Source organism: Python bivittatus, unplaced genomic scaffold (genome assembly GCF_059951505.1).
Source record: "Python bivittatus isolate LINGU-HERP-01145 unplaced genomic scaffold, Pbiv_v1 ctg000080_np1212, whole genome shotgun sequence".
In the NCBI taxonomy this organism is placed as follows: Eukaryota; Metazoa; Chordata; class Lepidosauria; order Squamata; family Pythonidae; genus Python; species Python bivittatus.
In genome coordinates, this window is record NW_028277035.1 from 87,091,790 (window position 1) to 87,107,116 (window position 15,327).

Genomic DNA, 15,327 nt, shown 5'->3' on the forward strand with positions numbered 1-15,327 from the left:
CCAAGACTGAGTGCCAGGACAGTTCTCCGTATAATCAGAAATTGGTCCATTCTTTTACAATTGTAGACATAGATCTCTAGGGACAAAATATAAGACTTAAGTGAAGTTGGACAATTATTCTAAACTCCTAGATCAGGGGCAACCAGAAAGATAGAAACTACCAGGAGTTTACAGTGCATTTGGAAAGTATTCAGACCCCCTTCACTTTTTTCAATTTTGTTATGTTGTAGCCTGATACTACAATCGTTCAAATTCATTTTTTCTTCTCATTAATCTACACTCAGTACCCCATAATGACAAAGTGAAAACAGAATTTTAGAAATGTCTGTAAATTTATTAAAAAGGAAAAACTGAACTATCACATTGGCATAAGTATTCAGACCCTTTGCAACAACACTTGACATTTAGCTCAGGTGCCTCCCATTTCTCTTGATTGTTGCTGAGCTGTTTCTACACCTTGATTGGAGTCCATCTGTGGTAAATTAAATTGATTGGACATTTTGGAAAGGCACACCCCTCTCTATAGAAGGCCTCACAGCTGACAATGCATGCTGTACCAGAGCAAAAGCCATGAGGTCAAAGGAACTGCCTGCAGAGCTCAGAGACAGGATTATTGCAAGGCACAGATCTGGGGAAGGCTACAAAAAAATTTCTGCTGCACTGAAGGTTCCCAAGAGCACAGTGGCCTCCATAATTCTCAAATGGAAGAAGGTTGGCACAATCAGAACTCTTCCAAGAGCTGGTTGCCCGGCAAAACTGAGCAATCGGGGGAGAAGAGCCTTAGTAAGAGAGGTGACCAAGAACCTGATGGTCCTGTGTGGTGATGGGACAAAGTTCCAGATGGACAACCATCACTGCAGTCCTCCACCAATCTGGGCTTTATGGCAGAGTGGCTAGACAGAAGCCTTTCCTCAGTGCAAAACACATGAAAGCCCACTTGGAGTTTGCAAAAAAGCACCCAAAGGACTCTCAGATTGTGAGGAACAAGATTCTCTGGTCTGATGAAACCAAGATTGAACTGTTTGGCCTCAATTCTAAATGTTATGTCCGGAGGAAACCAGGCACCGCTCATCACCTGCCCAATACCAACCCAACAGTGAAGCATGGTGGTGGCAGCATCATGCTGTGGGGGTGTTTCTCAGCAGCAGGGACTGGGAGACTGGTCAGGGTTGAGGGAAAGCTGAATGGAGCAAAGGACAGAGGTATCCTCAATGAAAATCTGTTCCACAGCACTCAGGACCTCAGACTGGGCTGACCTTGCAACATGACAACGATCCTAAGCACACAGCCAAGACAACACAGGAATGGCTTAGGGAAAACTCTGTGAATGTCCTAGAGTGGCCCAGCCAGAGCCCTGACTTGAACCCTATTGAACATCTCTGGAGAGACCTGGAAATGGCTGTCCACCAACGGTCCCCATCCAACCTGATTGAGCTTGAGAGGATTTGCAAAGAAGAATGGCAGAAAATCCCCCAATCCAGGTGTGCAAAGCTTGTCGCGTCATACCGAAAAAGACTTGAGGCTGAATTGCCACCAAACGTGCTTCAACAAAGTACTGAGTAAAGGGTCTGAATACTTATGGCAATGTGATAGTTCAGTTTTTCCTTTTTAATAAATTTACAGACATTTCTAAACTTCTGTTTTCACTTCGTCATTATGGGGTACAGAGTGTAGATTAATGAGAAAAAAAATGAATTTGAACGATTGTAGTATCAGGCTGCAACATAACAAAATTGAAAAAAGTGAAGGGGGTCTGAATACTTTCCGAATGCACCGTATATAACCTCAATCATCTGCTCGTCCAAAAGGTTTCTTCCCCATCAAAAAGGGACTCTTAGAATTTCCCATTTGTAGTAGTTGAGATATAGATTTGTATATGGGATACAGAGATTCAGAGTAATTGGCTTTTCCTCCACTACAACTTGCATCTGGCTCCCAGCCCCAAGGCATTATATTCTGCATCTGCCTAGGCTCGGGCCAGCATTCTAATAAATGCAGCCACGTAGAACCTGCATGCTTGGTAAACAGCCTCCACAAGTGGACCAAGAGCCTTGACGGCCAATTTTGCTGTTCTCTATGGTAGAGTTTCTCAACCTTGTTAGCTTTAAGACAGTGTTGTCCAAACTTGGCCACTTTGAGTGGACTTCAGCTCCCAGAATTCCCCAGCCAGCATGGCTGGCTGGGGAATTCTGGGAGCTGAAGTCCACTCATCTTAAAGTGGCCAAGTTTGGACAACACTGCTTTAAGATGTGTGGAATTCTGGGAGTTGAAGTCCACATATCTTAAAGCTGCTAAGATCGAGAAACCCTGCTCTATTGTGTATGTCGTTCATCTGTTTGTGAACTTAGAAGTTTTCATGTTTAGATCTCTTACTGGAAAATATTTGAGGGAAAGGGCAAAGGAAAAATAAAAGCTATCCCAGGAAGGTACTCATTTAGCTCCATCCACAGCAATGATCAATTAATCAAGATCCTTATAAAAATGCCTATAACTTAGTTGGGCTTCAGAAGTCAGTCCCAGGCAATGAGTTACTGGAGATGAGTTTGCTCAGCTCATAGCCAACCATAAGGAGAGAAAAATTACACACGTTATAAATCCAGAGCAAGTCCTCTATACATTCTTAGGAAATCTGTGAAAGTCTTTTAATGGTTATTTGTGATTGCAGACAAAACATTAAAAAAGATTACATTTCTTAGGACAGTGGGCATAGAATTCTAGGCTTTTGGATTTCAATTCTAAATTTCCTTATCACAAATACTGTTCTAAACAGCTGGCCAATATTTTTAAAAATTAGTATTATTTTTCCAATAGAGCAGAGTTCCCATGCAGGATGGTGAAACAGCTTTGAGGGGCATCTGAGAATGAGGTGCTCCTGATGCAGAGGTGGCCAAAAAAAAAAAAAGCAAAAATGGAGAGTAATTTCTAAGGCACAAAACTTGAAGAGTGCAAAATTTTACTGTCATTCTTCCTTCCCTAACCAATCCTTCCTGTTGCATTTCATACAGTAATCTGACCTGTATTAATTGCCCATAACTGCTTCCTACTTTATCTGCTGATCTGTGCATTTTCTGCTGCTATTAGAGGCACAGGCACAAAGCAGGATGTCTTTTTTTTTCCTAGCCATAATCATAGCCATAATCCACTAAGAAATATGGTTCTGGAGATAAAACCTCCAAGCCCAAACCATAGGCTGTCTTTGGGCAGGCTCCTTCCCACCCCCTGCTTCTCTCCCACCTTCCTAAATACCAGTCTCGTGCCTTTAGCTACACAGCAAGGAGTTCAGAGCAGGTAAAGCCCCCTCCCTTTACTACACCTCTGATGTTAGGAAAACCTTGGCTAGTTGGATTCCCACTTGCCACACAGCTGTCCAGGCCACAGAAGATCAGAGGAACATGAGGTAGCAGAACAAGCAAGAAGCCAGAGGTGATTCTCCACACTGTCCTTCATTAGGCTATTGTGATCCACAAGACTTGAGACCTGTATTCATGCTGGCCAGAACTTCAGAGCAGCATCAATGATTAATCTCACCTTGGTATCTTTGGCAAGGTGCCCACTGCTGACCACCACAATCAAGTGGATTTCTCTGCCAAGTTGCTTCTGCTCCTGCAAGGAGTGTGGCCTGGGCCCAGGAGAAGAGGATACAAAGCAAGAACGGTGAAAGTGCAGCTGCCAGGGAGAAGGACCCCTTGCCAAAGAATCCTCAATCCCAGGAAGGGAAGTGCCAGATCCAGCTGTGAAGCAGAACCGCAGAGTGGATTCCACCAGCTGTTCAGGAGAGAGGGCAGTGCAAAGGCCTTCTTCATTTGCTTCTCTCTAAGCATGTTTTCTAAGAGTTTTACCCCATCATATTCTGTGCTGAATTAAATTTCTGACTGAAGAAAGAGTTTCAGGCTGGCAGTTGCTTGGTCACCTGAAATGTTGCTCCCCTCATCTGGAGTGATATTCTCCAGTCTGGCACCCACAACTTCCTGGAGAGGATGGAGATAATAAACCAGCATGTCTGGAGGGCACCAGGTTAAGGAAGGCTGTCAACATTTTAACAGCATGGTGCATCTCTGCCAAGATAACAATTAAGGTGGATTAGTATGTTCACCGAGAAGTTGTAACATGCTGTGTTTTCCCACCACCCTGCTCCTGTGGGCAATAAAATGGTGAAGGGGCAATATCAGTCTCTCCTTTTCACGCAACCTAAAGATAATACACAGGTGGGTGGCTGTGAGGGAAGTTCCAGCAGAAGTCCAAGCGGCAATTCGCCAGTAAAGTCTGGTGCAACAGCCTCCAGAGATGAAAAGGATTAGCAGGCAGAGTTAAGCTTTATCTTCCCATCCATCCTACGCCAGCAACTGGAGGCGGCCAGGGAGTTTCTGGAGAATCTGAAACTATCAGCAACACAATCACATCAAGTGGACGCCTGAAGGGCAGGAAGCCCATCTCTTAGTGTTAGTGTGGGGGAAACCTTGTTGAATAGGACTGGTTCCCCCCAGACTCTAAACTGTGATTTCCTTGGGGAAATCCTCCCACTGAAATGTACATAGAAGGCATCATAAAGATATAGATGCCACAGACCACCAAGGCAACCGTGACTAGCAAAGCAACTGCTAGAGCGACATAGAACGGCCAACCCGAGAGGGCCAGTCTCCGGGCTGATCCCGGGGGTGGAGGCCTCCCAACATCTACACTCAAGCTGACAGTGTTGAGGGGTGGCCCCGGCTTCGACCCAACTTGAGCCCCACGTTTACTCCCCCCTGGCAGGTAGAGCAAACCCCGCCGACGATCAAAGCGCACTGAGCCAGGGGGCACCGGCATTGAGGCGAGCTGCTCCAGCAGGTCACGGCGAGTGGGGAGGCCCGGCAGGCCCTTGCGGGAGGGCAAGGCAGTGGGTGCCCGGCAGACAGGGCAGGTGATGGCATTGACATCTTCTGAAGAGACATTGATGCGGGCCAGGCACTCCAGGCAGAAGATGTGACCACAGCTCAGCTCCTTTGGCAGTTTGAAGAGCTGGTCATAAGAGGTGAAGCAGATAACGCAGTCCAAGGGGCTGGGCTCGGCAGTTTCTTCCTTGCAATCCACTGCTTCCTCCTTGTGATCTGAGTGTGGGATTGAGGATTCAGGCTGGAAACTGACATTGTGGTGGGCCATGGCGTCACTGAGCCCAAAGGCTGGAGGACCAGACGCTGAGGGACTCGGGTGTCATGCCTCAACAGTCCATGCTCCCATTCAGCCACTGGTCAGGCCTGTGTTGACACTTCTGAGGAAGGACAAAAAGAGGACAAAAGTCTGCCCCTGAGAATATCAGACTCCCAAACCACATATGTACCAGGAGCAGAACCACCTTTGTCAAGTAGATTCAAAGGGAGGCATTCCAGTTTATCTGCAGATACCAAGATAAGGCAAAGAACTGCAAATTACAGCAGCTTTCAAACAGCACAGCCCCGCCCAGTGGAAAACATTTTTTCTTTTGTACATGCAGCTTTTGTGATAGACGTTATGCCTGTTGCCATCAAGGATTTGAATCAGTAATGCTTGCTCAATGCCCAAACTTAGCCATCACAGACTATAGGTGGCTCTGTCTAGAAGCTTCATGTGAAACAGATCAAAATCCTTCCACTCATTTTCTTATTGCAGAAATGCAATAAATTACAGGACTTAAGAGCTGCTAACACCTCCTCAGCCTCATCTTCAGCAGCCCTAGATCACCTACTACAGTTCCGACCTTTTTTTGCTATCTTTGTGTGTGCGCATTTCAAGTCAGTCTTGACTCCTGGTAACCACCTGGCCAAGTCCATACAGTTTTCTTGGCAACATTTTTGAGAGTTGTTTGCCACTGCCTTCATCTAGGACTGAGAGAGAGGCCCCAAGTCACCAGCCGGCTTCATGCCTAAGGCAGGACTAGAACTCATAGTCTCCTGGTTTCTAGCCCAGTGCTTTTAATCACTACACCAAACTGGCTCCCTTTGCTATCACAATCCAAAGATTCTTTGCTGTCCTTGGTCTTAAATGGCAGCTATACCAGCTCCTCTCATCCTATCTCTTCTCCTCATGGCAGAAGCTGTTGTTCCTCTACCCCAATCTGTCACGTTCTTAACCATCTAGATCCTTAGCAGTTCTCCCAATGTTATCCTGATTAATATTCTACGACACAGTTTTTTCCTAGCCCTAAACCTTTCATTGCTTTTGTGGCCTCAGCCTTAGTAGAACAGACTTCTTGTAGATCCAAAGGATCTAGAATATGATCTAAATTAGCAAAGTATACCTTTCTGCACCTGCTGTGGAAAAGAACAGGGAAAAACTGAATACAGATGGATTAGAGAAACTGCTCCATCAATTATTTTTCATTGAGCAACTGACTTCTCAACTGGGTAACAAATACGGTGCACCTGAGAAATAAGGGGCATTTCAGTAAAAATAATTATACCACTTGATATTTAGAAACTCCTGCAAGCACGTTTTCAAGTCACACATATGCATCTTAAGAGAAAAGCACTGAGAAGAAACCTATATTAAAATAGGTTGATGTTAATGTCTGAACCATCCAAAGAAACTGGGCTTGGACAGTTCAGACTTTCAGTTTTGCGCTGGTTCTGTTGGTGGAACACCTGCAGACAGGGAAGGAATATAAGTTTTGGATACTCAGCTAGTTTGCAAATCTTTTCTGCCAGTTCAGATTCCTATTCAGAGTACACTAGTGCCACATTCAATTGGCAACAGAGGTAAACATGGCCTTGCTTTGGTCATAACACCCCAAGCACTTACAGCAAACAGCAACATTTTTATTGGCTGTCATATATTAATCTCTAACACCTAGATCGGCGCAGGAGGTAGAACAATGCTTTACAAATCAGTGTGCATTAAAATACTTTTTCTCTCTAATTCAAAGGACTCTAGCCAAAGAAACAATTAAGCTAAGCAGAACTTCTGGATCTACAAGAAAAAAGCAGGTCTACTTTATTTCTCAGCCCAAGGTTTAAATGAGGTTTAGCCAGAACAGAGGCAAAAATATTTTTGTTTTCCCCTTTCCCCATCCAAATACATGAAAAACATCTCTCCCTTCAGGTTCTTCTGGCCTAGCTAAATGCTTAAATCCTTCCCTTGCAACCTTCTGCTTATCTGCAGGCTAGTAAGACTTCCACCAACGGCCCCAATGCTCATTTCAGCATTACACTGTCGCATTTGAGCTCTTTTATTCTGGAATACAAGGCAGCTATCTTGACCCATGGAATTTCATTCTGAAAACACAAATAACCTCTTAAAAATTAAGGAAGAGTCCATCAGTTAACAGACCGCAGTCATAAGACTGCTGATTGAGAAGAAAGGAAAGAGTTCTTGTGGTTTAACAACTGCCTAATTGATAGTTGTCATAAAAAGCAAGTAAGGACGATCACTGTTAAAGTTTTCACGGCAAGGTACTGTTAAAGGCCCAATGGCAAGATCTGGTTTTAAAAACTAGCCATTCTCATGGATGCACACCTAGCCTAGCATTCCTCAATTTGTGGCATTGGAAAGTCCAGATCAGAAGAACCTCTGAACCAGAATGACATCAATTTCCTGCCCTTTGCCAGAAGAGTTCCTTTTAGCCTTGCAACAATCTTAGATCCATTTCCAGAGAGCGGCACGGCCATGTTATGTTATTTGTTACAGCAAAAAATGGTAATGACTGACCAATGTAAGATATAATCTATTTAATTTTAAGTAAAACAGGAATTATTTGTGCTGTTGAAAGCTAAGGGGGGAAATGGCTCTCTTATTTAAATATACAGGTAGTCCCCAGTTTAAGAACAAGTTCTGTTCCCAAGGTCTATCCTTAAGTCGAATTTGTATGTAAGCCATAACAGTATTATATAATAATATAATAGTATTAGTAGTATTGTGTGATGAACTTGAGCCATCGTGTATTTAACTTGAATTGTTGTATATTTAGCTCAAATTTTGCTACAATAGGCTCCGTTCTTAACTATGGGTGGTCCTTAAACTGGGCGTTCTTAAGCCAGGGACTACCTGTATACCAAGCCTAATATGAGAGCCAGTTTGGTGTAGTGGTGAAGGCATCATGCCAGAAACCAGGAGACTGTGAATTCTAGTCCCACCTTGGGCCCAAAGCCAGCTGGGTGACCTTGGGCCAGTCTCTCTCTCTCAGCCCTGGGAAGAAGGAGGAGGCAAGGGCAAACCACTTCTGAAAAGCTTTGCCAAGAAAACTGCAGAGATTATCCAGGCACTTGCCAGGAGTCAACACTGATTCAAGGATACATACACACACGCAAAAAGTCTAATAGGTTTTTTAAAATATTTTTTTATCCCGCCTTTATTATTTCTATAAATAACTCAAGGCGGTGGACATACCTAATACTCCTTCCTCCTCCTATTTTCCCCACAACAACAACCCTGTGAGGTGAGTTGGGCTGAGAGAGAGTGACTGGCCCAAAGTCACCCAGCCGGCTTTCATGCCTAAGGCTGGCTTAGAACTCCCCATCTCCTGCTTTCTAGCCTGGTGCCTTCACCACTAGACCAAACTGGCTCTAACAACTAATACAGTTCTTCTAATGCTGCTTCCTGGTGCCTTAGAATTCCCTCTAGAATCTCCCCTCCAATTTATTTTTTCCAAGCTGGACTGCACCATGAGAGTGAGGAATACAGAAACTCCTGTCTGCAGGAAATGGGAGATAATTTAGCTATTTTCTCTCTTCCTTCTGCAGCCTCCAGCACAACTTGTATCTTCTGGATCACTTTTGGAGGGAGCCTAGCAGGCTCCATGGGCAGAAGGCCATGCAGAGAGATGGTCCTCTTCTACTGCATTGAATGAGAAGGAAGGAAAACTTCCTCCATGAGACATTTTCAGCAGCAATTCAGAAGTTTCCACTGGTGCTAACGTGGGAGGTTATGGGTTGTCCAGCCCTGTAACATTCAGGGATGTGCAACAGGGACAAAGATGCAGACACTCCCCCACTCATGGTTTCAATTCCAAGAGAACCTGGAGAATATATGGGCTCTAAAAAGAATTAGAATGTGTGCAAGTCATTCCAGCAATGGGCAACCATCCACATATACGGTAGGAACAAAAGAGGAACAGCAACTAGCCAATAGGGATGCACGGAAGATAGGATTGTTGGACTCCGTGTCATTTCAGTTTAGATTTTATTTGGGAAGGCTCATTTTATTGATTGCGTGGGGATGTTTCCTGTATAACTTGGCACGAACAGGGACTGAGCATAGGAGGGATTCTCCAATGGCATCATTATCTTGCATAAGCAAAAATGCCTGGTCTCACCTTAGTATAACAGAGGGGCAGGAAAACCATGCTCATCCCACCCCCTCAGATCTGTCTTGCAAGACCCCCTTGCTTGGCAACAAAATGAACCAAGGTGGAGTTATTCCACACTGATTTGGGGGTGGGAAATTAAAAAAAAGGAATGGGCTTGACCTTCAAAAAATACCCCCCTTTAAAAGAAAATAGGGGTACAGGTCAAGCACCCCACCTTTCCCAGTGGCCCCTAGCTTCACTGCCCCGCTACGATGTTCAGCAAGTAAGTGGTAGGTTACTCCCTCAAAATGACTGTCCATCTCTGAGATGACTATGAAAACGGGCATTGTTTAATCCGGTATGATGAGGAATGTTTGAGAGGGCTGGTTATTTTTAAGAGAACATTAAGGAGAAATGTGATGGAGGGCTTCAGCTAATGTCACTGAGAAGATGGAGTAAAATAATAATAATAATAATAATAATAATAATAATAATAATAAAGGGGTGAAATTAGAGCTAAGCCTAAATAACCTTTCAAACTTCTCCACTCAATCTGTCAGACAAAGTGGATGTTTTTTTCTGAATTTCTCAAGGGCAGGGCTCCTTCTCCTTCATGGAGAAACTCTATCTATGTGGTCGCTAAGAGTCAACAACTTGGTGGCACGTAATCAATCAATCAGGCCTCCTTCTTAGCAGTAAAAAAGCCCAAAGGAAAACTAAGCAACGAAGGCTGCAGGACAGATGCTGGCAAAGTTAGGACCTGCCCACGCACCCTTTGGCCACACTGTAATTAAACAACCGCAAGAGTACCACAAACCCCCCAAGGACTCTTGTTCCTTTTTTGCCCACCACTAGTGATAAAACCTCACGTCCAAAACGTTTTTGCACAACCGCAAATACATTTGCACAGGCAAGTTCTGTGAACTTTCATTAATCAACCATTCATTTGCACGAATATTATTGTGCAGATATATCACGCAGAACGCATTCAAATATATCCTTGTGATCACAGAAGTCACTGATGGGCAAAACCTTTTTGGCAGCACATAAAAGAAAGAAGAGCCCAACCCACTCCTGATCATTTCTCCTTTAAAACCATTTCTAAAACCAATTCTCTTTCCTCCAACTGAATGACAACTCAGAGAAAAATCTGCAGGAGCTTCATTATCTGACGCTGGCGGAAATAATACCAAAGAGGCATCTGGTTAAACATTATGAGAAATTCCCTAATAATTACAGCGGCTAGAGAGGAATCAGACTGTCTTGAGAGGTACCATGTTCTCTTTTCCTGGACAGAAAGAGAGAAAGAGGCTTTAAAACTGTATCTTGCATCCTAGATCCTATACTGAGCTGTGGGTTGGACTAAATGACTCCAAGAAATATTTTGGCTCAAAACAGCTTACGACTCTGTTTTCTTTCTGTAATTATAATCCACAAATAATAACCCAACCAATTGCACTATACTTCTTTTCATTTAATTATCAACAAACACCTCACCCAACAAATGAGCTGAGATGAAAAACTGCCTAAGGCCACCCTTTGGATCCAAAGTGGGATTCAGACTTCAGCTTTCTGCCAACCAAGTTCACGCCCACCTACTGTGCCGGAGGAGGAGGAGGAGGAGGAGGAGGAGGAGGAGGAGAGGAGGGACTGTTATTCAGTTGTCACAGTACAAGCTTTGCGTACCAGATGTTCCAGGTTCAGGCTGCGGCATTTCCCATTAAAAAGATCAGGGAGTAGGGCTTGGTGAGCTGCTGACTGTCAGAAGAGAAACAGCAAGAAGGATGGAAATACAGTGGTACCTTGGTTCACGAACTTAATTCATTCCACGATTCTGGTCGTGAACCAAATTGGTCGCCAACCGAATCAAATTTTCCCATAAGGTTCAGTGTAAATAAGGTGAATCCGTTCTGAACCATATGTATTTTTTTTTTTTTAACCACAAAAATATGAAACAAAGTACAGGCGATCTCACCTAGAGGAGGCCACGACCACATGTCAGAGCAGGGAAGACGGCCGTGGGTCATGTTCGTCACCCGATGCGGAGTTCGCAAACGGAAGCAAACTTTTGCGAACGCTGTTCGTGAACCGAATTGTTCGTGAACAGAAGCGTTCGTGAACCGAGGTATTACTGTATAGGGCAGCTCCTGACATTGGGAAATGAGGAAGTCATGTTGGGAATGGGATTAGTTGGCTTCATGCGAGCCCTTTGTTCCTCTGCAAAGCATTTCTTCAGTAGGCAGCAGGTTGATCAAACTGTGCAAGGCATGAATCAGACTGCGGTTGCTTCGACTGTAAAGCTGTGGCATGTCATTTACAGGAACTATTGATCAATTTTTCAGAGGTCAATAGGAGGAGGAGGAGGAGGAGGCCCACCAGATCTGGGCTGCAAAAATCCAGATGACCATTAGATGGCATCAAAGAGTTTATCTCTGCCACCATCTACGGGCAGTTTGGATTTTTGTCACCTTAGGACAGAGGGATACATAACCTCAACAAATGAGGTAGTTAATAAATAATAAAGGAACCAACTACCCCACAACCTGAATCCGTTATTTTCTCTAATTCAGGAATTATGGACCTTCAGCTGTTGCAGAAATCCAGGTCTCAGCCAACACAGGCACTGTGGAGGGAGGTTGCAAATGTGGGTCAGCAACATCTGGAGGGCTGTAGGTTCTTCACCCGTTTTAATGGTATTCCCTTTTATCCACCAGCTTTGCAAACACTCAGAGAAACATGGAACATGTGAAGCTGCCTGATTCCAAGTGTTCACTGGCAACAGTTTTCCAGGTTTCAGACGGGAGTCCTTCCCAGCCTTAGCACAGCAGGGAGTACTCTTCCATGGGGCTACAGATGAGTGTTTCTCAACCTTGGCAGCTTTAAGATGAGTGGACTTCCACCTGCCACATGGCTGGCTGGGGAATTTTGGAAGTTGAAGTCCACTCATCTTAAAGTTGCCAAGGTTGAGAAACACTGCTATAGACCTTCCCTGAGTGGTTTGACCACAAACAGAAACCATGGTGACTTTAAAAAATCTGGGCAAGTTGGAGTATTGGTCAGTAACTCATCGGCATGCAGGAGCCCTGACCATCTTGACAGCACATCAGCTTATTAGGAGGTCATGGAAAAAGCAGAGAGGAGGCCAGCTGTCTGGATGGACAGGCACACAGGCATTTGCACTCCAGTCAAGATGGATCCCCTGGGAAAGCTGGAGCATCTGTCAAGTGAAGGCTTGGGGAAGCAAAGATGGCAATGTAAGCTCAACCAGGAATTCTCTCTGCCTGGAAACCAGAAAAATCACTGATCCTGGTATGCTTGGTCTTTGCAGATCACTGGGTTTTGTCTCCAGCAGCCGCCACCTGGAGCTTTCTTGAAAGAGTTCCAAAGAATAAAGTTCCTCCTGCGTTGGTCCTCGGACAGGGACAAGCACATGCCAGGGAGAACAGGAGAAACAAGGCATCGCCACAGGAGCTCTTGCAGGCATCTCCTGAGGGTGAGGCTGGAGGATTTGGGGCTTCAAGCGGAGAAGGAGCTTGTCTCTGTCTCTTGAGCCCATTTTTATACAAGCACCTGAAAGCATCCCCATTTCTGGGCACAGACAGGTGAGTCAAAGAGACAGAACTGAAAGGTGACTGCTCCCTCTGTAAACATTTTTGAGTCTAAATTCCCCAGCAGGTTACCTTATTTTCAGATCCTGCTTCCAGGTCCAGTACTATACCATATGGAACACATGAAAGCATGGGTTTGAGAAGAGTGCCCCTGAGCATAAGTGGAGTGCAGGATTCTTGTGGCACTGAAGAGCTGCATAGAACTTCTATAACCAGCATGGGATTTGCTAGAAGACGGGGTTTCCAAGTAACCTGGGCTCCAGTGCATCTAATTTGAGGAACGTTACCTCTCTTGAGGCGTGCTTAGCTGACAGCAGCCCCTGGTTGACCTTGACTAGACTTGGCTGCTTAGTTTCGGCTGGATCCCTGGATAAGAGACTTCCCAGGAATCCCTAAGATGTAGGCTAGACTGGGAAGCTGAAAACCATCTGGAAAGCAAAGCAGAGGCAAATCCCTTCTATAGTCTTGCTGAGAAAATTGCACAGCTGAGTCGGTGACCTCCGAAGGAGTTGAGCTTGACTTTATGGTATCAGTACTGAATGAAAAGCAGCCACTCAGTGGCTGGAGTGATTCCAACTTTTCAGTTCGGTAGCAGAAATGGCCTTCCAAGGCTTTCCTGCACACACGAGGACTAGAAACATGCCCCTTTGAAACACGGTCGCTTGGTATTCCATGGTTGTGTCCTAAGCATATCCAAATCAGGCACGGCCCTGCTCTTCCCATGGGGTAAAACAAATGCAAAGCACGGAAGGTGCCCTGGGAAGCCCCGAAGGGCATCATTAGTACCCGGTCCCCCCGTTTGGGGGTCAAGGGAACTTTCCGCGATAGGGACGTTTTTCCAGCGACATTTGGCCTTAGCTTCCATATGGAGCGCCCTTCAGCTCCCCCGGGGAGAAAGGCCGCTGGCCCCCCGCGGGAGCGCTCCGCTTCCACCACCGCGGCCACCCTGACCTTCGCCTGGCCCCCAAGGCCTCTGCAGGGCCGCAGCTCCCCCGGCCGGCGCGCCGGCCAAGCTTACCCGTCTCAAGAAGCAGAAGGGCCTCCGGGAGCCGCCTCCCGTGCGCCGCGCGCCAGCTGCTCTGCTCCTGCTCTCATTGCGCTCCCGGCTTTTTCTGCTCGCCTCCGCAGCCGTCCCCCGTCCCCGGCTGCCGTTTGCTCTTGGCCACTCCCTGCCACTGGAATCTGCCCCCTGGAGAGAACGTATTCCGCGGGCACACCCCGTCTCAGGACTCCACCTGCTCTGGGGAGCGGCGGGGGTGACCGAGCCGGTGCCGCTGCATTCCCTCCCGGAGGAGGAATTCGCCAGCGCGCAAGCCTGCGCCGAAGCGCCCCGCGTGTTCTCGCCGACCCTCATCCCCGGCGAGGTGCGGATTCGTGGCCCCTCCTCCCGCCCGAGGCTCTTCGGGCCCCTCTCCTAGGAGAGCGCTCCTCGGAGCTTCTCTTCGCAGGCGGACCCCCGTAGGTATGTCTCTTCGCGCCATGCACACAGGGGGGCTCGCCCTGCGAACAGCCCGCGTTCCGGAAGATGGTTGCCCTCGGCCCTTCCGATGGGGCTCGCAAATGCCATTCATAATTCTGGAAGCCTCCACTGGCCGCCTTGCTGCAGTCCGAGACCTCGGGGCCCCGGTGTGCGAGAAATCTTCCACTCCATAACAGACCTCCAGGACTGCAGGCGTAAATTTCCGGATGTTGCTGCTGGAATTTTTCCAGGCCCGTTGGCTGCAAACCGGAGCCCCTCACCTCTGCTTAAGGGATCCACCTTCCTCTGCGAGACTTGGAGGTTGGGTTCAGACAACACACTTACCTATGGTTCACCTAATCACGGTTCACTTAATAAAATCGATTTGGGGAGGGGGGCATATAACACGCTGAGTCAACCAGAAATGAATTACACAGGGCACGGCAAACCAGTTGCTCATATACCACATTTCCTTCAGGTCTTGAATTACTGTAACACATTTCTCGGTTTGCCTGAGACACTGAACCATAAACCAACCCAGTGGGCTGATTTCACACCACAACCTAAGCCAGAAAGCTAACCCAGCTTAGTATGAGGTGTGAACCAAGCCGGAGAGTAACAAAGCAGTGAAGCTGGCAAATTAGCAACCATACCTTCTGTTAGAAGGTACAGATGCAGCTGCCAACATCTGGAAACAGCAGATACAATCACTGCGCTTGTGCAACATGCATCCCTTGGTTAACCACAGTTTACTCAGCCCAGTTGTCAGGGTTTTCACAAAACGTTGAGCTACAAGCTACATATTAGTGTAGAATGCAGTGGGCCAGAATGAGCATGAAGTGAGGGCAGCTGGGGCCTCTGCCTTCGAAGGCGGGTTTGCCTGCAACATCATCCCTTGAAACACAGAAGAGAATACACACACACACACACGCGGGTGTATGTAACTTCATAAATGTAAACAGCATGTGTGGGGGTCAGGCCCTGCAAAATGACAAAACCAGTCATCGTCAATAGCCAAATAGTTC

General features: G+C 46.4%; 1 protein-coding gene across 2 annotated transcripts; it reads right to left on the bottom strand.

The window, feature by feature from the left end:
- Window positions 1-2,613: 2,613 nt before the first annotated feature.
- RNF225 (ring finger protein 225) lies at window positions 2,614-14,017 on the bottom strand. Of its 2 annotated transcripts, none has more exons than XM_007427762.3 (2): window positions 13,862-14,017; window positions 2,614-5,248 (listed from the first exon to the last, which is right to left on the bottom strand). In XM_007427762.3, the coding sequence occupies exon 2, from the start codon at window positions 5,137-5,139 to the stop codon at window positions 4,441-4,443; it is 699 nt and encodes a 232-aa protein (XP_007427824.1). In that variant the 5' UTR covers window positions 5,140-5,248; window positions 13,862-14,017; the 3' UTR covers window positions 2,614-4,440. The 2 variants fall into 2 exon arrangements, with proteins under 2 accessions (XP_007427824.1, XP_025022160.1); XM_025166392.2 differs by lacking the exon at window positions 13,862-14,017 and adding an exon at window positions 11,817-13,774.
- Between the last annotated feature and the right edge of the window lie 1,310 nt (window positions 14,018-15,327).

Bases quoted from the DNA above. Each gene is read 5' to 3' on its own strand.
- RNF225 (XM_007427762.3), bottom strand. From the start codon at position 5,139: ATGGCCCACCACAATGTCAGTTTCCAGCCTGAATCCTCAATCCCACAC.